The 20,452-nt window shown below is 37.0% G+C and overlaps 2 protein-coding genes across 5 annotated transcripts; both read left to right on the forward strand.

The window, feature by feature from the left end:
• Window positions 1-742: 742 nt before the first annotated feature.
• Window positions 743-4,518, forward strand: LOC114454899 (ATP synthase F(0) complex subunit C3, mitochondrial-like). 2 transcript variants are annotated; one of them, XM_028435783.1, is made up of 5 exons: window positions 743-834; window positions 1,127-1,210; window positions 3,002-3,073; window positions 3,784-3,980; window positions 4,153-4,511. In XM_028435783.1, the coding sequence occupies exons 2-5, from the start codon at window positions 1,172-1,174 to the stop codon at window positions 4,265-4,267; spliced, it is 423 nt and encodes a 140-aa protein (XP_028291584.1). In that variant the 5' UTR covers window positions 743-834; window positions 1,127-1,171; the 3' UTR covers window positions 4,268-4,511. The 2 variants fall into 2 exon arrangements, with proteins under 2 accessions (XP_028291584.1, XP_028291594.1); XM_028435793.1 differs by having other exon boundaries at window positions 785-908; window positions 4,153-4,518.
• Window positions 4,519-5,753: 1,235 nt separating this feature from the next.
• nsun3 (NOP2/Sun RNA methyltransferase 3) lies at window positions 5,754-17,101 on the forward strand. Of its 3 annotated transcripts, none has more exons than XM_028439107.1 (6): window positions 5,754-6,046; window positions 10,764-10,852; window positions 10,929-11,389; window positions 13,119-13,273; window positions 14,246-14,367; window positions 15,888-17,101. In XM_028439107.1, the coding sequence occupies exons 1-6, from the start codon at window positions 5,906-5,908 to the stop codon at window positions 16,216-16,218; spliced, it is 1,299 nt and encodes a 432-aa protein (XP_028294908.1). In that variant the 5' UTR covers window positions 5,754-5,905; the 3' UTR covers window positions 16,219-17,101. The 3 variants fall into 3 exon arrangements, with proteins under 3 accessions (XP_028294908.1, XP_028294907.1, XP_028294909.1); XM_028439106.1 differs by having other exon boundaries at window positions 5,754-6,045; window positions 10,751-10,852; XM_028439108.1 differs by lacking the exon at window positions 10,764-10,852 and having other exon boundaries at window positions 5,978-6,046.
• Window positions 17,102-20,452: the final 3,351 nt, after the last annotated feature.

Genomic DNA, 20,452 nt, shown 5'->3' on the forward strand with positions numbered 1-20,452 from the left:
TGTTACTCAATTGGATGCATTAAAAACATAATTACAATTTGAAATAACTTCAGATTTACAAAAAAAATATTAATGTAGTTTGTAGAAAGATATTTGCCACGTATTTTGAAGATTTGAGAAAGGATTTCTGCCCTTTATGTTTCCTATTTTCATTGTTTCATACATTTGACTGGAACAAAACTAGCTTAATTTTTATGTTTTTCTTGTTTCTTCCATTCTTTTTTCTTTTCTTTTTTTTTTTTTGTTAACCATGTCTGCATATGTCGTCAACTAACAAAACATCCTTTCAACTATGCATTTTTTATTCTATAATATACGTAAAATAATAATACATTTATTATTCTTTGCATAATTTTGACTGTTAAGTCAGACTTTATTATGAGGAAAGATATTAAAATAAATAAATAAATAAATAAATAAATAAATAAAAAAGGAGAGGGCAGATGTCACATCTCGTGTTTAAGCTGTTTTTTTTTTTTTTTTTTTTTTTTACAGGTTTTGACCAATGTTAGAGAGAAGGTTGCATGCAATTGTGTTCTATACTGTTACTATTACTATTACTATTGTAACCGTAATATGTTTTTGTTTTTCAGATTAGCTGAATATTTTGCTATTGTGTCTTTTGCTCAACATTTACTTCGCCTTTATTTAATGAGAATATTAGATATTTATAGATATTTATTTATAGATATATATTTAGATCAGACCCCTGCTTTGAGGACACCGGGCCCCATTGATGAGCGTCCCCGCATTTACGTCACCGGAAATCAAGTGCTAAGACGCGCCTCTGCGCATGCGCATGTCTCTCGTGTGTTCGACCTCTACCTCAGACCGGTGAGAGCTAACCTTCTCCTTCTTAAACTCTATTATACATACTCATAACACGGTGACGTCTCTGTGTAATTCAGGTATTCTGTTATTATTACAACATTAGTGCATCTCAGCGCTGCAGCTGTTTCCAAACTGTCTTTTTTCAACCATATTGAGCGTCATTATTGTTGATCTTGACCTTACTCACGAGTCTGTTTAACTTGGTTCACCGTGTTCTTTCTTAGTTTACCAACTAATTATAGTGTAACCTAACCAACGATCTAATGTGTTTAGTCGTGTGTGCTGTTTCCTGCAGATTTTACCGCTGCTTTGGTTGATCTGACCCAGACGTCCCTTCACTATGTACGCCTGTGCTAAGTTCGTCTCCACGCCCTCTCTGGTCAGTGTGTATGAATCTACTGTGTACTGCACATCAACACGTTATCTGTCTGAAAATGATGTATTACACGATGCTGGTTGAAACATTGACTTTAAGCAGTGCAGACTAACCTTAGGCCTGCTCTAACCCCATGTTAAAGTATGGTAATGTCAGCTCCTGCATCAAGGACATCTGACTTTAACCAGTTTAAACATGCAAGAATTATTCAGGACATTTTGAATCTGGGACTTAAATAACGTCAAAGCAAGATAAGTGGCCAAGCATTAGTTTTAACTGTCTGATGTGGGAGTTCAGAACATTCATGCATTTTCATTTAATTTAGGTTGTGGCTGTTGATACGGAAACGTATCAATAGACATCCAGTCTATTCTCACGCAGCGCCCCTCATTGGCCAGTTTAGGTGACGTGATAGGTGCACCACGTGACTTAAACTTCCGTCAGTTTTATTTTAGTTAATTTATTTGTAGCTACCCAGCTAACCCTTTTATTTTAGCCCTAACCCAGGAAATATCCTAACATTTTTATATTTTTCGTATATGTGTTTTTAAGCCTAACCCAGGAAACACGCTAAAATGTAAATTTTTGAGATATGTGTTTTTAAAAGTGGAATTTGCCGTGTTAAATATGTTAAAATGAAAAAATATATATATGACAAAAGCAGGATTCGAACCCACGGCAGCAGAAGGATTCATTAATGGGTTCGGGGCCTTAGACCACTCAGCCATCCTGGCACGGTGGCTACCCATAGACCCAGCGATACAATCAAAAGAAAAACTACGTTAAAGGTGCAAGGAGGGAACTAATCCCAAAATGTTTGTATAAGAGTTCCAACCTTTTCAATAAATGCATACAATTTAAAATAAAGGCTATCAAATTGCACAAATAATCTTTGATGTGTGAGGAAAAATAATATATAAACATAAACATAGTAGTACACACAAATCAATTTCAAAAGACAATGAAAATATTGAACAAAATCTAAATTGAAAATAAAAAAAGAAATGCAAAAATAAAACAAGCATACACTCATGTACACATACGAATACAATCATACATATTTCACATGGATTGTAATGGTGGTGAAAAGGCGTAGAGTAAAGTGAGAGGACATGAAGTTGTAAAAGATTACAGGTAGATTTCAATCAGCAGCAGAATCATTTGCAGGTTTTCAAAACCAATCTGCTCAGAATATAGTGGCTAAAAATAGCAGATCATTTTTCAAAGTCCTCAAACATTTAATCGTCCTTTTCCATGTTTATGTCCTTTAGCTTTTTTGGCATGTGTGATTAACTTTCATTCGTTGTTGGGATAAGGGCTCACCTGATTCATGGCTATGAAGTTCAGGCTACTTCTGAGTTCTCACCAGCATGCCTGGAAAGCTTTGCTGTCTTTGCCCCTGCCTTGATCTAATGTGGATTAGTCAGGTCTGAAGACAGACTGAGGATTTACCTTAGGGCTGTCCCTTTGACATATATACTAATTATATGTTGTGCCATCATTCGACCACCACTAGCTCCCTATAGTTATCTGTTTTGCCAATAGCCCTGCCATCATCCATTGCTGATTAATAGGAGCGTCCCAGTAATACCCACTAAATCATTAAGGCAGCAGATAGGAAAGAGATGGCTTAGATCAATGTTATCCTTTTAGTTAATCATTGTTTCCTGTAAATATCATGTAGCTCACAATTCCAAGTGGATGTTTTTATAACTGTTAAGTCCATGTCCTGTAAAGCCCAAAAGAGCCATCTGTGTCTTTGTGTGTTTTATGTATATCTTCATATTTCTGCAGGTCCGTGCTGGATCCCGGGTGCTGTGCAGACCAATCTCTGCAGCGGTCGTGTCAGATGGCAGGAAGTCAGAGGTGCGATACTTACCTAATTTTATAACCCAATAAAGTTTCGACGAAGAGGATACTCTGCAGTCCAGGGGACTGATAAATGTCCTTATCTGAAAAGCATGTTTAAGTTTTAAAGCAGGAACCCAGCATGTGAGGTTGTGAGGTAGCAGATCTAGCAAAATTCCTTTGTTACCCTGCTTGGTAAAGACAACTTGGCCTTTTGTTTTAAGGTGCATTCACACCGAATGCGATTTCAGCGACTATAGTTGCTTAAATCGCCCCTGATGAGTCGCTTGAACATAGTGATGCTTTTTGCTTACTTTGTCGCTTCATTGCTCCAGTGACGTGACAACCCTGAGAGGGCTGCACTTAATTTAAAAGGCTGTAAACATGCAGCCGTAGAAATGTACAGCCCTCTCAGTTTAGCCTCCAGCTCTGCAGACATACTCTTCTCTGACCTGAGGAGAAACTCAATTTTCTCAATTTTCAACTTTGAGTGACTTGTCGTGCATAATCTAGTCGCTGGAAGGGCGGTCGCTTGATGTCATTTACATAGATTTTAAATGTAATCTAGTCCCTAAAGTTGCTGAAGTTGCGTTCGGTGTGAACGCACCTTCAGGCTGTAATATAAAACAATTTCACCCATAAATGAGAAATTACTTTACACAACTATTTTATCTGCATTTTTTCTCCGATAATTTAAATTCTCCACTTACCCGTTTTTCCCATTTCAGACTGTTTCACTTTTGCCTCAGAGCGTCGCCCCATCCATGCAGCAGCTGGCAGTCCGAGGCTTCCAGACCAGTGCTGTGAGCCGGGACATCGACACCGCTGCAAAGTTTATCGGAGCAGGAGCTGCCACAGTGGGAGTGGCTGGATCTGGAGCAGGGATTGGGACCGTGTTTGGTAGCCTCATCATCGGCTATGCTAGGTACATTAAAGCCAGAGTACTAATGGTTTTAAAAGGAAAGAATAAGGCACAATGACTAGTAGTAATATTTTGGGGTAAAGATGACTAATAACACACTGTTATGAATCTAAATGCTTGTTACACTTAAACTATATCCAAGTCTTATTTTAAGTGTGTGCGTCTTTTGTTACAGGAATCCTTCTCTGAAGCAGCAGCTCTTCTCTTACGCCATCCTAGGCTTTGCTTTGTCTGAGGCTATGGGGCTGTTTTGTCTGATGGTTGCATTCCTCATCCTGTTTGCCATGTAGACCACTTTGGCACTAAATGTGAATTAGTGCAACACAATGGTAACAAGAATTAGCATTAAGTTGGTTTTAGCTAATGGTGTCGCTTCTTCTTGTTCTTTTAGTGGCTTGTGAACCTATCATTGTACACAACTCTGGCAGACACAAATGTTTTCAATGATGGTTTTGACATCATATTGTATATTTCCCCAAAGGTTTTTGTCAACAAACATGCAACCATTAACAGAAGTAAAAAAAAAAAACTATTCAAATGACCCAACTGTCTACATTTTTGTGCGTATTTTTCTCCACAGGTAATTGGACCCAGGGGAAATCTAATTTCCACGACATATAAATGTAATCAGTTTTGTCAAAAACTATTTCAGCATAATTTATTTTCCAGTGGTTAGACAGACATGAGGATGGTGGTTTTTTTATGTGAAAGGATGATGATGAAATTCAAATAAATGGAATATTAAAAACAGAAAAATTGCAAATAACCTATACCTGCATAAAGTTTAAATTGCAAGTAAAATATCTTAAAAGACAAGATAAGAAGTGATGTTTTCCCAAAATGACTAATGTAAGAAGTTATTTTACTAATTTAGTCCAGTTTTTCCATCTTTAATGCGTTATGGACAGGACAGAAAGCAAACAATAGATTTTAGAACTTCTGCGAATAAACACTTGGAAAATTAATTACACAGCTTTTATGAGGGCAGTAAAAATATACTTTATAAATATACACGTAGGGTTTCTCTGCATCAGCGAGGACAATAGTCTGTTGCAGGACTGCATAAAACACATGATCACACACTAACTCCTAGACTATATCAACTACTCTAAAAACTTGACAATTATTGAAAATTACTTTTAAACTATTTTAAAAAGCTTAAATATTAATATAAATGCAATTTCAACAATATAAGGGTTCAGCTTGCGTGTGCATTCCAAATGACAAACCCAAGATTTTTAAAATAATTTTTTCACCTCGTTTCTTTAATAGAATCTTATATATACAAATTAACATTTTCAAATGCACATTTGGTCACATACCTGGAAATGAAAAAAAAAACCTTATAAGTTATGAACAGAATAACTGCACTGATCTTTAATGTACACAGTTCCACATCTTTGGTAATATTGATCACATGTACTGAAAACAAACTAAAGTTTGTGTTGCAGAAAAAATTTACAATTTCCCCCCTACATTGTAAATGATAGTTACATGTAGTAATGAATAAAAAAGATGATTTCACTGAACAAAAACATTTATCATTGAAACTATTAGTCATTTTTGCATCATGTGTTTTTGACCAAAGCGGCTTAAAACAATTGCAATTTAAAATATTTACACGTATACCAACAATATTTTGCGGTTTTTTTTTTCTTAACGCGGGATCTAACGTGGTGGACGCGCATGCGCAGTTCGCCAGGTGCGCCTGCCCAATGTTGACCGTAGGAATATTTTGACGGTTGGATTATTTTACGCTACACCGGAAGTGACCATCATGGACAAAGTAAGTCGGAACTGAAAAACTATAACTCCGCGTTGATTGGGGACGAAATTGGACGACGCACCCAGTCAGTGCCTTCATTTACCGACTAGCGCTACACGTTAAACAAACATTATTTTATTTGCAGACACGCTAGTCTAAGTAAATGCTTGTGTTGAGCCGCTGTGACAGATTTTGGAGGAAGTTGGGATGTGAAACGGGAGGAACGCAGACGATTCTACGGGCGCTGAGTGACTGTCAGACGGATCAACTGAGTTCACAGAAAACTGAATCCTCCAATAAACAGGTACAAAACAATGAATGAAGGTGAATTTATGGCGTAAAAGGTAAAATTCGGATTTAAAAAAAAAAAAAAAATCGTGAAAATATAATGCATATAACACCAGCAATCCGATGATGATGATGATGAAAATAATGAAATAATTCGTCACAACCACCAAAATTACCCCAACAAAGCTCAATTTCTAACCGTTTCATACTGTAGCTGTAACATAACCCTAATATAATAGTAATAAATAATTATTCTCACGCCAAAACTACCTAAGTCATTCAGACTATGTTTATCCCATTATTTAGCTCATATGAAATATTTCTTTAAATATATTGCTTAATTTTAGTGGCTTAATTTTATTCTAACCCAGCCATTTCAAACCCTATTTCCTCCTTTATTAATTCATCTTCTGTACCTGCTTTATCATTTTGTTTTTGGGATTTTATTTATTTATTTCAAAGTCACCTTTATTATCAGTTTTACAGTGTGTACAGGATGTACAGAGGAATAAATGTGTGTTACTCTCAGTCCCTTAGTGCAGAAAAATAAGAACGTTCAAATATATTAACAGGGACATATAAAACTGAACCAAAGAAGAATGCACAGAAAAGTAAAAAAGCACAATGCAAAAAATCCAGATGACTAACGGTGCAGTAGTGAATTGAGTTGGGAAAGCTGTGTTAAAGGTTTTTTTTTTAGCTGGAGAGCACAGCTAGCTTTGTCCCACAAGACCTCTCTGAAAATATAATGTTTTCCTTCTTCATGAGCTGCAGACTGGAACACTAGTATTTGATGTTTTGCTGTTGTAGTTGACAATGAGATTTCAACTGATTCAGTGACATCAATCTGTATGGCTGTCATGACCGACAATTGTCAGATAAAACAAGTTCTAATGAACGACGGCCGAGCCCGCGGAACGTCTCCGTGCCCAATAGCACATAACACCATCCCAGGAATTCAGTGAAATGACTCGGTTCAGTGAAATCAGTGAAATGACTCGGTTCCACCAAGTAAAACAAATGAAATTGTGCGATGTAAAACCTTAATCTACGTTGAATTGCCTTTGAAATGATATACCACATGACTATGTTCTGATACATTTAGAAATTACCGGAAAAGGGGGTGGGCCTTTCAAAAAGGTCTCCGAAAAGTTCTTGACATCCGCTCATAGAATGTCCATGTCAAATTACAGCCAGATTCAACAAGCATTAACGGAGGAGTAGTCATTTGAAAAATGGGGCCCCTGTGGCATATATGGAGTAATGGGCCCCATTCATATATTGGTATGTGTCAATGATTCGGTACAACAAACTGTCGCAATATTTCACTCACAAATAAATGAGAAAATGACTTTAATGGAAATTGCCTAAAAAGGGGGTGGGCCCCCGGGCCCCTAATCAAATTGTATGGGGCATAATCGTAATCTACGTTGAATTATCTTTGAAACTATATATCACACAGCTATGTTCCCATAAATTTGGAAATTACCAGAAATGGGGGGTGGGCCCTCGGGCCCCATTTCAAAAAGGGCTCTGAGTGTTTCATCATATTTATTCATAGACCATTCATACCAAACTGCATTCTGATCTAATGAGAACTAATGGAGTAGTAGTCATCTGAAAAATGGGGTCCCCGGGGGGCCCCTGGCGTCCCCGTGACACGTACGGGGTAATTGGCCCCATTCATACAGTATATTGGTATGTGCCAATGATTCGGTACCACCAACCGTCGTAATATTTGACTTGCAAATAAATGACAAATCGACTTTTGTTTTTTTTCTTTTGTTTTGGGGCCCTAAGAGGCCCCTCTGGGCCCCAAATCGAAAATCGGGCTCCGAGCGTCGACGCGTACACATCCATAAATTATACTATTACCTACCAAATTTCAGCCCGATCCGTTCACAAATAACAGAGGAGTAGCGATTTTAACTAGTGTACACAACAAGAAGAAGAAGAACAACAAAGTGAGAGGCGTTTTGAGTCTGGTAGTCCGGTGTCATGGTCTGAGTTCACATCGTACTGAGATTGTATATGCGCATATATATGTACATGCGCACTACCAAAAAATGAATTTTTGCTAAAAAACAATTTTACTTTTTTTGTTTTATTTTCAAAGTGAACGGACACATGTTTAATTTCTTTATTGGATTGTGTTAGGGTTCGGGTTATAATCTCATCACGGAGGAAAACTCAGACCGTGACACCGGCGTAAAAAATGCTCTACTCACCTCTGAGATCATTGCTTTCTTACTTTGTCAAACTTTGCTTTAACTTTACTTTTTACAATCTCTCAGCAAATAAGTTTAGCTCGCAGCTTTATTCTAGTTGGAGTTTTGCAAATGTGTCCACCAGATGGGGCTGTTTTGTGACTTTAAAGTATGTAAAATATATCTATTCTTTTTTAGGGGGGTATCATACACTACACAATGCTAAAGATCTACACTGACACCACAAACCATATCATAAATCTTGCAGTTTAGTTGAGGTATTCTAATATATGTCCTGTTTCCCCTCGTCAACATTAAGCCCCCATAATAATGCAGTTCAATCTGATTTTAAATACATTAGTTTTGCTCAGAGAAACAGCTTGACATTTGATTTTCCACAAATTGTGTGAATACTTAAGTGTCCTCTCTTTATATGGTTGATATATTGTATTTATTCTAGGTACTACAGTTATTTCTATGACACTAATAATTGTTTTCTGCATTGTATACATTTCTGTATAAGTGTAAAGTGTATAAATATATAGATTTTCTGTAGCCTAAAATAGAAAACATGCACTAATAGTTTTAAATGGATTTTACATTTTCCTAATATGGTAGTTCATTCTATTAATTGTATTTATTATATTTTTCCCCCCATAGCCAAGAGAATCAGAAGAAAACTGTGAAGCGCAGAATATAACGCAGAGCACAGACTCAGCACTTTTATTTCACCGGCAGCTCACAGTGTGTGTGGCAATATTTTTACATTTCAATCTCGGGAGCCTGGCTGTTCCCACATTTCTAGAAACTTCTCTTGCAAGCAGGATAACTAGACCCTATGAAGGAAAATATTAATGCATAATGATGATAAATATAGATTCATTGTCACTGAACTTCCCCTCCTTACCTGAAGTTCAGCACGTGTTATATTTGTGTGTGTATTACGGATTGATCCCGAATAGAACTAAAGCACCCTCACTTTGTTATGGTGTGTGACTGTGATTTAAGCTGGAAGATCATTTTGACAACATTAGTACATATTTGTAAGGCTTACTGTAAAACTATAAATAGAGGTAACACTTTCACAATCCAAGAAAAGTCATTTGCTTTCAGTTGAAACGAGCCAAAGACGATGCGTGTGAGAATACTGCCTGCTGAAACACAAAGACCAACAATAACATTTTGTATTGGATGAAAATGTAATTAAATAAAATAAAGTAGAATAAATAAAATAATTAAACAAAACAAAGTAACAAAATGAATCAAATAGAAATGAAACAAATTTAATAAAATAAATATGTATAACAAAATAAAATAAAATAAAAATTACCGATGCGTACACATCCATAGATTATAGCTACCAAATTTCAGCCCAATCCGTTCACGAATAATTGAGTAGTGATTTTAACTAGTGTGTGCACAACAAGTAGAAGAACAAATAAATAATAAAAGCAAAACCAAGTAGAATACATCAAAATAAATTAATGAAATACAAGAAATAGAAATTAAACAAAATTTAACAAAAGAAAAATATATAACAAAATAAAATAAAATGAAAATAACCAAGTACTTTCTTAGCCTCCCTCCCTGCAGAGTGACGCTGCAAAAAGGTTAAAAAAGTTGTTTTGTTTTTTAAACTTTGAAGTACTCTGATTGGTGAAATCAGATTAAAAGTGGAGGACCCTGGACAATTTAACTGCCAAAAACAAAAGTTTTGATTACGGATTTATAATACAATGATAAATGATAAAAAGAAACAATTGTGAAACAGTTGTGAAAAGCATTCTCACAGTTATTAGTATTACATCATTTTCCTCTGCTGTTAAACCCTATTATGAGTAATGTGAGTCTCTATTTTCCAAAATCTTTATGAAGCTGAGCAGATAAGTGCTCATGCTTAACACTGCCAAAAAAGGACTTCCAAACTTTCAGTTGTTCCCCATTAACTGTCAGTGTTACCCAGAAACCCTAGCCTTTTGCCATTTACATGAATGTAAGTTTGACATGTATTATCCATCTTCACATTGTTCTAGACCTTATATACCCTCTTAAATGGAAGCATTAGCCCTTAAAGGCATTGGCATTTTTCCTCTGAATAATTTTTCCTGCCAATGAACCAAAGATGGTTCAGATCTCAATTTTAGAGGCAAATGAACTGTTTTTGCAGCTTAAACAGACCTGTGGTCATAATGTTATGGCAGGTTGGAGTGGATTTTTTGGGACTACATCGTCTTAAAATAATACATAATGAAGATCCTTTTCACGGAAAGATTGCATTTTCATCCAGCTGTCTCAAGCATTCAGATGCCAAGAAAATCTCTGTAGACACAGCTGCTTATTTTCTATTTGCAGTCAATTGAAAAGAAAATCCATCAAAATGTTCCTAAAAGAACTTTCCCTCCCACTGAGCAGAGCTGGTGTAGTGCACATATAATGCTGCTTTTTGTAAATATAAATTGACTTTTTAATTTGTTTTCTTTTGCAAATGATTTCACCCACAAATCTACACGAACGGTGATAAAAAAGACAAAAGCCAAATCTTCATGTCACGCCCTTCTGGATCGCTTTGATCAACAGTACAGCAAGGAACTCGGTGACTTGTGGGCGTCTGTGAGGTAAAGTTTATCTAAAATATAAGCTGTGAGCAGCAGAGAGCTTTTTCTTCTTTAACGTCTCTGATCTCTCTCATAGGTCGGTGCTCCTGGAGCCTCGCTCTTGGCAGTATGGAGTCATGCTCAACCGCTTCTGCTCCGTAACAGACACGACGCAGATTCTTCAACTGCAAGGTTTCTCTACCTTGTTGTTGCAGAAAGGTGTGACGGAAAAGCACACTCTGCCTGATTCAGGCTGCATCTCCGAGTGTCCGCCTTCTGACTTCTGTTGTCCCACGGACGGCGCATCTCTTGTGACGAGTCAGCATCCTCAATCAGAGCCCTCGCTTCCTCCTTTATTGCAGTGTTACGTTCACCCGAGCCCCCTGCGATTTCCCTCTCAGGCTCACAGGCATGGCCAGCTGAAGCAGTATTACCTCCTCAATGCTGCCTCCCTGCTTCCCGTGCTGGCTTTGAACGTCAGAGATGGGGAGAAGGTTTTGGATCTTTGTGCGGCCCCTGGAGGCAAAGCTTTAGCTATAATGCAGAGTGCAAACCCAGGTAAAACAACATGTCACAGATGTTTGTGGGATTGTGGATAATATAGCTTGTTTTTTGCAGCTGGTCATGGGATGGGCTAATGAGCTGCATTGTGGGATGGGGTCGAAGGTCACAGGAACCAAAATACATGCATGGTAAATGGCAGACACGGGAGAAATACGGTTAAAAAATAGGGTTTACAGTTTCTGCAAAGCATTTAGGTGAACTTGCAGCACTTGTATGCTGTCAGAGATCTGGGCTGTGTTCAAAATGGCATAATAATGTACTACTCATACTAAGTTTGATGTCAAAATTAGTATGTAGTGCGTTCCACATTAGATAGTATGAAAAAAGTGAGTACGTGAGAAATACCCAGATGTATACTATATTGGGAAACTAGTCATACTTGACCGCCCCACGATGCATTGCGAGCTGAATGTAAAATCATCCTGGGACCGCCTTTCAGCTAAAAATTAAACATCTATTCAAAATAAATGCATTTCTACTTGTCTTACATTGGTTTTTAATAGAGGTCGACCGATATGGGATTTTCAAAAGCCGATACAGATACCAATTTAAAAAAAAAATAATAGAATAATCGGCCGATATCTAAAGCCGATTTTGGAAGCCAATATTCGTTTTTTTTTTCCTAAAGCACATTGATATAGGATAGGATAAGGATATTTGATCAGGTACTGTTATATCCTTATTCTATTATATTGGCTTTTTATTTGTAAGACTATTGGCTTTTACCTCTCCCATGCACATGCTATTCTTATTACTTTTTTTGTTGTATGTCCATACATGCGAATGGATGTTTTTTATTTTCTTTTTTCCTTTAATGGCTACTCTAAAGTGCAAAAAAAAATGGGCTGATGGCCAATCTTAAAAAAAGTCCATATATCTACTGGCCAATATATCTGTCGACCTCTAGTTTTGAACTCTTTTGTAAATAGGGCTCTTGTTTTGAAGTGAACGGAAAGTTTTGTCAGTAGCACAATGGAGCGTCTCCAAAATGTCAGAATGAAATGTGTATATGTGTGTTTTATTGATCAAATGACCACGTGTTGATATTCTACTCTGTCACTTTCGTGCTTAAAATGTTTTCAGAACTTTCAAAGGTGGAGAATCAACGGTGATATTTAGCCTCAGTGTGCTTCAGGTTTTTGTCAATGTAGGTTCGAAAATGCATCTTGGGAAACTTGTGGGTTTACTTCAGCGGGAACTCTTATCATACCTATAGTAGACAGTATATACTCATTGAGTGTGTAGTGTATAGTATGGAGTGTGTCATTTTGAACACAGCCCTGGTCTTTTGGTGAATTTTACAATACTGTAATCACAAGCATGTACATCGCATTTCTACTGTTTTCATTTCACCATCGCTGAAGTGTCGTTAGAGAAGTCCTGAATCATATAATGTGGGCCAAACATAAGGTTCTTTAAGTACTAAAAACAACTTCAAAATTCAATAATCGCACCAATATAAATATGGCTCCAAGAGATGATTTTGGTGACTGTGACGTTTGACTGCAAAAGTCAAAATGTCAAATTGATCAATTGATTGAAAGTACTTTAAATTATATGAAACAACTCTGTCCAGTGTATGTCTTTTATCTTTTTGTTTGCTATAAATATTGAATTTCTTTCAGCGCTTAGCTTTAAATATTAAATGCATGCTGTGTTACATACTGTTGAGTCCTTATTATTTTTGATTTATTCATTAATATTTTCCTGCATTATATTACAGCACTTCTCTGCTGCAATGAACCAGATCGTCACAGACGAGACAGGCTGGCCAAAACTCTGGAGTCTTTTTTACCAACGTCACTAAATAGCGGAGTGATTGTGTCTGCAGAAGATGGGCGGAGCTTTGGGCAAAATGAGCCTGGGGTGTATGACAAGGTGGGCAAATAATTTTTGTCTGTGCATGAATTCTTTTACTTCATTATGCAGCACAGTTTTTGTTAGATTCCAATGAAGGAAATTTGAAAGGGTGAAAAGAAATTATTCTGGTTGGAAATGAGAAGCTATATTTAAATGGAAAACAAAATCAGATACTAATGCATTTAAAGCACACAGCATGTGTCAAACTCAAGGGCCGGGGGCCAAATCCGGCCATTTTAGAGCATCAAATTCGGTTTGTAGGATAAAGTTGAATTTACAGAAAACATTAATCATTGTGTAAAAATACCAACTAATTCAGTTATCAGTTATTAGTCAGATATCTCAGCCCTTCCAAATACATAATTTCAATGAAAGTCCACAATATTTGCCAGGGTTCACAGTTTACTCACGTTTTTATCACCTGATGGCAGTCATTTTTAATCACAAATTGTTAAAAGAAAAAAAATCCAAGATCCTACAATTTTATTCTAATTATTCGAAAGCTTTTTTCCCAAATTGATTAAAAATTGTTCACAAACTCAAGGGAATTTAAAGATTTGATATTGTCTCTAACTTCCATTACTTTACATGTATTTATATATTTATAGGGCAGAATAATTTTGAAATTGCTAATTTTCCCACCTAAAATTTCAAACTGGTCCATATTTGGCCCTTGAACTAAAATGTTTGACACCTCTGGTTCAAAGGAAGATGGTAAATAAAGACATGAGTGGTAATAAAGCAGCTCTCCGGTGTTTATTACTTGGGAAATTAGTGATTAACAATCGTATATTTTAACCAAGCTTTGGTGGAAATATGCAAGCGAAGCTGTTGTTTAACACCCATGTTAGAAGTTGTCTGTAATCCAATGCCATGAGGAAAACCAAAAGGTAAACTGTGGTTGCTGTAGATAATCCCCTTGTTAGATTATAGATTTTTTTTTTTTTTTGTGCATTCCCTCACTTTTACATCTCTGTCTCTCCCTCACAGGTTTTAGTGGATGCTCCATGTTCCAATGACCGCAGCTGGCTTTATTCTAGCAGCAGCCAGCAGGGGGAACAGAGGCTGAGGGAACGAGCCATGCTGCCAACTCTTCAGGCTGAGCTGCTCAAGTAAGTCTGAACACAGAGATAAGAGTGGTCCGCTGAGGGTTAGCCTCATGGTGCCGCTGCATCCTTCTCACATTAGCATTTGATGGCGCACTAACAATCTGAAAATGTGGGGGGAAGCTGTTTAGATTCAGCGCTGCAGCAGAAAAATGTTTGAAAGTTTCCCACCGTGCTAGATTACTGTTGGAGGATGTTCAGCATGTTGATACGATGGTTGCATTGTTGATTACTCAAACTTGAGTTGCAAATAAAAATATGTGGATTAAATAAGAGGAGGGTTATTCCATGTCATTTTTGAAGTGTTTTTTTGTTTTTTGTTTTTCCCTCATCTGTAAATAATAATGTTCCTCCACAGCCTTGTTATGTGCACTATTACTCAGTACCCATTGTAAAACCCCACTTACCGCTTATTAATATTTTTTTATGTACTGTTATCTTGACTAATATCTAGTATTTATTTATTTATTTTCCCTTAATGTTTCCTTTCTGTATTTGTATTTAGCTTGCATGTTAGCATTGTGTCTTTGGCAGTTGTAGCCTGTGAATTTCCCCACTGTGGGATCAAATAAAGGATAATCTAATCTAATCTAACACATTTTCAGGACATCCCACGCACCTCAATCTGAAAAAATTCTGAAATTGAAATAGCCTCAAAATTGGGGTCCAAAATAAAAATGAAGAAGTCGCACAAAGAAAATCAGTTTTATACTGCAAGAAAGAGTCATTTTTATACTATGACTTCAAACAGAGATCAGTGGGTTGTATTTTACATTCCCACATGCATTTATTGACCAATGAAAATAGTTAAAAAAAACAAAAGTATTTTTTCAGTTTTTAAGAGACAAAAAAACCAATGCATATATGTGTACACAGCTCAAAGCTGATAAAATTGCAAGGTGCTGAGGCATATGCAAAGTAGTTTACTGAAGGTAAACATGTTTGAGTCTGAAACCCCAACAAATGTTTTTTCCATATTTGAGGGGCTGGCATGTCCACCAGACAGGATGTACAGCAGATATGTTTGTATATTCTGAGAGAGTAGGTGAAGCTGTATTACTATACCAAACTTCAGTTCCCTATGTGGTGTAGTTCTGAGATATTGGAAACTGAAAATTGAAGAAAAATAAGGATGAGCAAAAATCGACACATACCCCTCTTTCACTAAATTGTTCATATCCCCATAATTATTCATCTGATCAAACCAAAAATGTACAGTGTGCCTATTGAATCATTAAGGAACAATTGGTAAAAATTTCAGATTTTTTTTTTTGCCCAAACTGAGTGGTCCATTTTTTGGAATGACCTAGTAATATTCAGCGATAATTACAATCTAATCACATTAAATAGGACACTTATATGGTTGCGTTTTTTTCTTTGCGTAAGTACACATCCTTGTCTTTCTTTGCTTTCAGTTTTGTATGTAATATTCTTAACCTGTTTCAAAATAAAGACAAATCTTTCAACATGCGTACAATCCATTAATTGCAATCACATGCTGTATTTGTGCTCCTTTTTCCTCCCAGGTCTGCTCTTTTAGCAGTGCGTCCAGGTGGCGTGGTGGTTTATTCCACCTGCACGCTGTCCAGCTATGAGAACTGTTCTGTAGTGAGGTCCGTGCTCAATGAGTTCCCAGAGGCTGAACTGGAAGACCTGCAGGAAGAGATCGCCTTTCCTTTATCTCAGTACTTTGCATTTAATCCTTACGCCACCCATAGGCCATCACCTCATGAGCCATCCCTGCAGCCTCAGAGGTGGAAGGAGTCATATCATCACCCACTCGGTATTTTAGTGCTTCCTCAACCTGGCAAGACCTGGGGGCCCATGTATCTATCTCGAATTAGGAGGAGGAAATAGCACGCATCAATTTAAAGCAAATAAGATATTCCAAACATGCCTGCAAGTTATACTCTTAAAAGTTTTGTACAGTTATGGAAATCTATTGAGTGTACTGGAAATTGACATGGCATGCTGTGAAATTAAGTCTGCTCAGGAGAAAATAAACATGTCAATGTCAACCAGTTACAGGTAGAGGGAAGTTCCAGAACAAACAGACACTAGACTGTCAGGGAAGCAGCTTTAGTTTGTGTTGTTTACAGCTGCAGGCTTCTTGGTGCGTGTGCATGTGCGTGTGCGTGTGCGTGTGCGTGTGTGTGTGTGTGTGTTTCATGAGACTTTACATTCATCAAGTAAATAAATATAGAACAAGCTCATGTCAGTCACACTCCCCTCCAGCAATCTGCTTCAATGCCAGTTCTAAAAACAACCTAGTTGTAGTTCTTCACTTTATGGAGCTTTATTGCTTGTTTCAGCTCATTGTAAAATGTCCAGCTCCCTCCATCTCTGCTTTAACAGCATCATTAGATCGCTGCGAAAAGAAAAAAAAAAGATAAAAGGAGAGCATTTAGCAATTACAAGACAGATACTTTACTTTTAAACCTGAAATTTCTCACAAATGGAATGTTGGAAGAAGAAAAACATAAGCGAAGCACACACACTATGTGCAATTAACTCCAAAATGACTGGGAAGTTAATGTAATGAGTGTTAATTTAGAAGCTTGTTCTCTTCCAGGAATTCGTACTGCAATCCTAGCAGTTTAGCTTGGGCCTCTGCAGTCTACCTTCTTTTTATTTATTGCATATGAACTTTATTAAATATTGATCGATAATCACACCACCTTCATTTATTCTCTTTAAGCACCCAGACAGAGCATCTTGCAGCAGAGGAGCCTCTGTGAGACCGTACATGCAAACACCCTTACACTGTTTTTAGAGACTTTAAAAAATGGGATTTTACAACAATATTTTAGCTTTTTTTTTTTTTTTTTTTAACGACAAAATGATTAGAATGACCAAGTTATTCGATATGTTATTTAAAACAACTTATTGTTCATCATGAATAAGGATTTTTTAACATTATGTTTTAAATGTACATTCCTGGTGAGCATGAAGTGTTAATACAAACACTTAGTGTGTGAAGCTATCTCAAAAATGCATAATGTCCACAAGGTTCAACAATACGTTTTTATTATTTAATGTACTTAAATGTGAGACTGTTTAAAACTGTTTTAAAGATGACTGTTTAAACAACTATTTTAACCCGAGAGTCAAAAGTCTGAAGAATGTTTAATCATTTACCGTCAGTTTTGCTTTTGTTTTATTTTTTTACCAGACTGGGATAGCCTCAATCAGAAGTGAAGTCATGTGTAAAGTAATTATGAATAGAACAGAATAGACAGTTATTGATCTACCAGAGGGGAAATTCACACATTGCAGCAACAATAGAATAGCACACAGTAAGAACAAAATAAATACCAACGTAGATTCATAAAGCAAATTTACGACTGTGAGACAGACATAAATTAGAAAAAACACACAAATAAAATAAAATGAAATTAACATTAAAAATAAAAAATCTAATGTGCAAATGACAAATGAAGGAATATGGATGGGGGGTATCAGATTGGTTACAGTTATTGAGTTAAACAGTGTTGTTGAACAGTAATAGAAGTGGGAACAAATTAACGCCTGAATTATTGTCAGAATTAATTATCAGAATAGTTTTATTGCCAAGTAGAGTTTAAAACATAACCAGGAATATGACTTGGTGCAAAAACACACAGTCGTATATTATCTTGCATTTTAAATGTGATAATGTTAACAAAGTATAAAGTGTGGGTATTATTGTGTGTGAGAACCTGAAAAGCTTTGTTTTTCCCTCTTAATTAGAAAGTGTAGTGGTTCTGAGAGACCCAGAGTCACAGCTAAAAAAGCAATTGCTGAAGTAGAAAAGATGCTAAAGCTTTGCACCAGTTTCATCCAAGTGCCCATAGACACAAGCATTGTTTGCTTGATTTCTCTGCCCATTTTTTTTTTTTTTTTGGCCGTCCAATAGGCTAGTGATAATGCCCCCAATTGAGATACCCTTACCGTAGGTGGGACAAAACCTAACAATGTTTTTCCTCCTGTCTAAGGTCTCCCATATATGAAATGGGTTCTTAGATTAAAACATTGTTAAATTGATGCATATTGTTATACACTCCAAACCTAAAACAGAACAAAAATATAGCCTGGCCTTATATGGAGTTAAGACTTACGAACTTGTGTAGATTAATAACACAAGCTCTGACAGCTTTAAAACTTAACATAATTGTGATCAGGAAGTTGCTTTACCTATTAGAAAAAAAACTGGATGCAAATATCTTGATGTGTGTAATATATAAAGACCAATGAACACTTGCCTAAAATAAGCAGATGTTAAAAAAATTAATATCTATGCAGAATATTCTCATTTACTTTATAGTTGCTTGGCCAGGGATTGTCATAGAAACACATATGATGGCTTGTTGAAAAGATGGGGTTGTATTGAATCCAGTGATACCAGATATGTGAATATAGCATGCATAGTCAGCGTGTTACATCACTAAATGTATGATTACTAATTGATCACATCACTAAATGTATGAAGTGAAACATGGTTGTGCTGAATCCAGCAATACCAAATATGTAAATACTATGCATAATCATTCATCACTAAATATATAAACTGTCCCAAATAAAGCAATATATGCATTGCATAGCAACAGCTCAGCAATAGCACACAAAGGAGACATGGTGACAGGATTGTAGTTTGACCTTGATGATCTTTTTAATAAAACTATGACTTAACTTCACACAGTACAAATTAAATTACTGTTTAAAATCACACAAATGTTCATCAAACAAAACACAACCCTTACTCCACCCATAGGCCATCACCTCATGAGCCATGCCTGCAGCCTCAGAGGTGGAAGGAGTCACATCACTGAGGAGGAATGAGCCCTCTCTTCACGCTAAACTCCCCAGCTCTTTGGCTGGTTTTCTTCATGGGCTGCTTTTAGTAGCCATCCCTGTCACTCATCTGCATTATTATCAGTGACAAAGTGGGTCATATTTGGGCAGTCTGAGAAAGAGCAAGAACAAAACTCAGTGTAAGTTAAGCCCACTGAAAGACACTGGCATTTGCTGGTTTCATTGTATTTTCCATCTTAACAGTACAAGTAGGTGATGTCTCGAACATTCTTCAGGTGCTGGTGCCTTCTAAAACATGACAGGTTCAATGGTCTCATCTTGTCTGAGCCTCCATCCTCTACCAACTGGGTGCCAGAGATGAGGCTTGGCCAGATGGCTGTGATGTTACACTACTGTTTGGTATAAGGCTCTTAATACATCTTGCTGGAAGGCATCTTCTGTTGGGGGTAGAATTGCTGCGGAATAATCTGTGGTAGATGCTAGTGTGTACCTCAGCTCATCTAGGTTGGTGCAAGGATGGCCATTCTCCTTTTTCTTTTGGCCATACAGGAGGAGGGCATATTTTCTTGCCACAGGCAAAGCTTCTTCTAGGCTTCCAGACAGTCCAAACTGGGCCATTTCCTTTAAGTTAGTCAGATGGGTCTTCAGTCTTTTGAAGGCAGTGGTCTTATCAATTCTGTACAAGCTGCTTGTGGTATCGCAACTCATGACGACGTGGCATGCAGGTAAACACTCGCAAAGAGCTGCTCCAAGACTCTGAGCAATTGAACAAACTGGGACAAATCTATACTTTAGGCCATGTCCAGAATTTGCTTGAATAGTACACAAGCAAAACCAATACATCTGTATCATCATATTTGACAATGAGACGAGAATAGGAGTCTGCAAGGTGTATTGCATGTAACACCAGTCTTGTCATCCTCCTCCTTTTTACTCTATAGATTTGTCAAAAAGTCAACTTGCTAACCCTCTTGACTTCCTCACCATTTCCAAAGCCACCTGCCAATATAACTGTGTTCTCTGAAGCGATTCTCTCTGGCCCAGCACTAGTGATGTAGTTGCTGACAAAGCTACATAGAGCAGCCTTGTTCCAACTAATCCTCAGGTATTTCCTGTGTTTTGCAACATTTGCTTGTCCTGTGATAATGTGTCCACCTGCTGGTTTGGATGGTGCCTCTTCTTTGTGAGTGTTGATGATCATATCTGTCGAACACTAAAACAACACAGCTGATGTCTTCCTTTCTCATTAACATTGTGATCTTATTCCAGAAAAACTTACCAAGGTGTGTGTATGCCTGGA

This window comes from Gouania willdenowi, chromosome 3 (genome assembly GCF_900634775.1).
Source record: "Gouania willdenowi chromosome 3, fGouWil2.1, whole genome shotgun sequence".
Taxonomy (NCBI): domain Eukaryota; kingdom Metazoa; phylum Chordata; class Actinopteri; order Blenniiformes; family Gobiesocidae; genus Gouania; species Gouania willdenowi.

Bases quoted from the DNA above. Each gene is read 5' to 3' on its own strand.
- LOC114454899 (XM_028435783.1), top strand. From the start codon at position 1,172: ATGTACGCCTGTGCTAAGTTCGTCTCCACGCCCTCTCTG. The intron at 1,211-3,001 runs GTCAGTGTGTAT...ATATTTCTGCAG, and splicing joins TCGTCTCCACGCCCTCTCTG to GTCCGTGCTGGATCCCGGGT. The intron at 3,074-3,783 runs GTGCGATACTTA...TTCCCATTTCAG, and splicing joins CAGATGGCAGGAAGTCAGAG to ACTGTTTCACTTTTGCCTCA.
- nsun3 (XM_028439106.1), top strand. From the start codon at position 5,906: ATGCTTGTGTTGAGCCGCTGTGACAGATTTTGGAGGAAGTTGGGATGT. The intron at 10,853-10,928 runs GTAAAGTTTATC...TCTCTCTCATAG, and splicing joins GACTTGTGGGCGTCTGTGAG to GTCGGTGCTCCTGGAGCCTC. The intron at 13,274-14,245 runs GTGGGCAAATAA...TCTCCCTCACAG, and splicing joins AGCCTGGGGTGTATGACAAG to GTTTTAGTGGATGCTCCATG.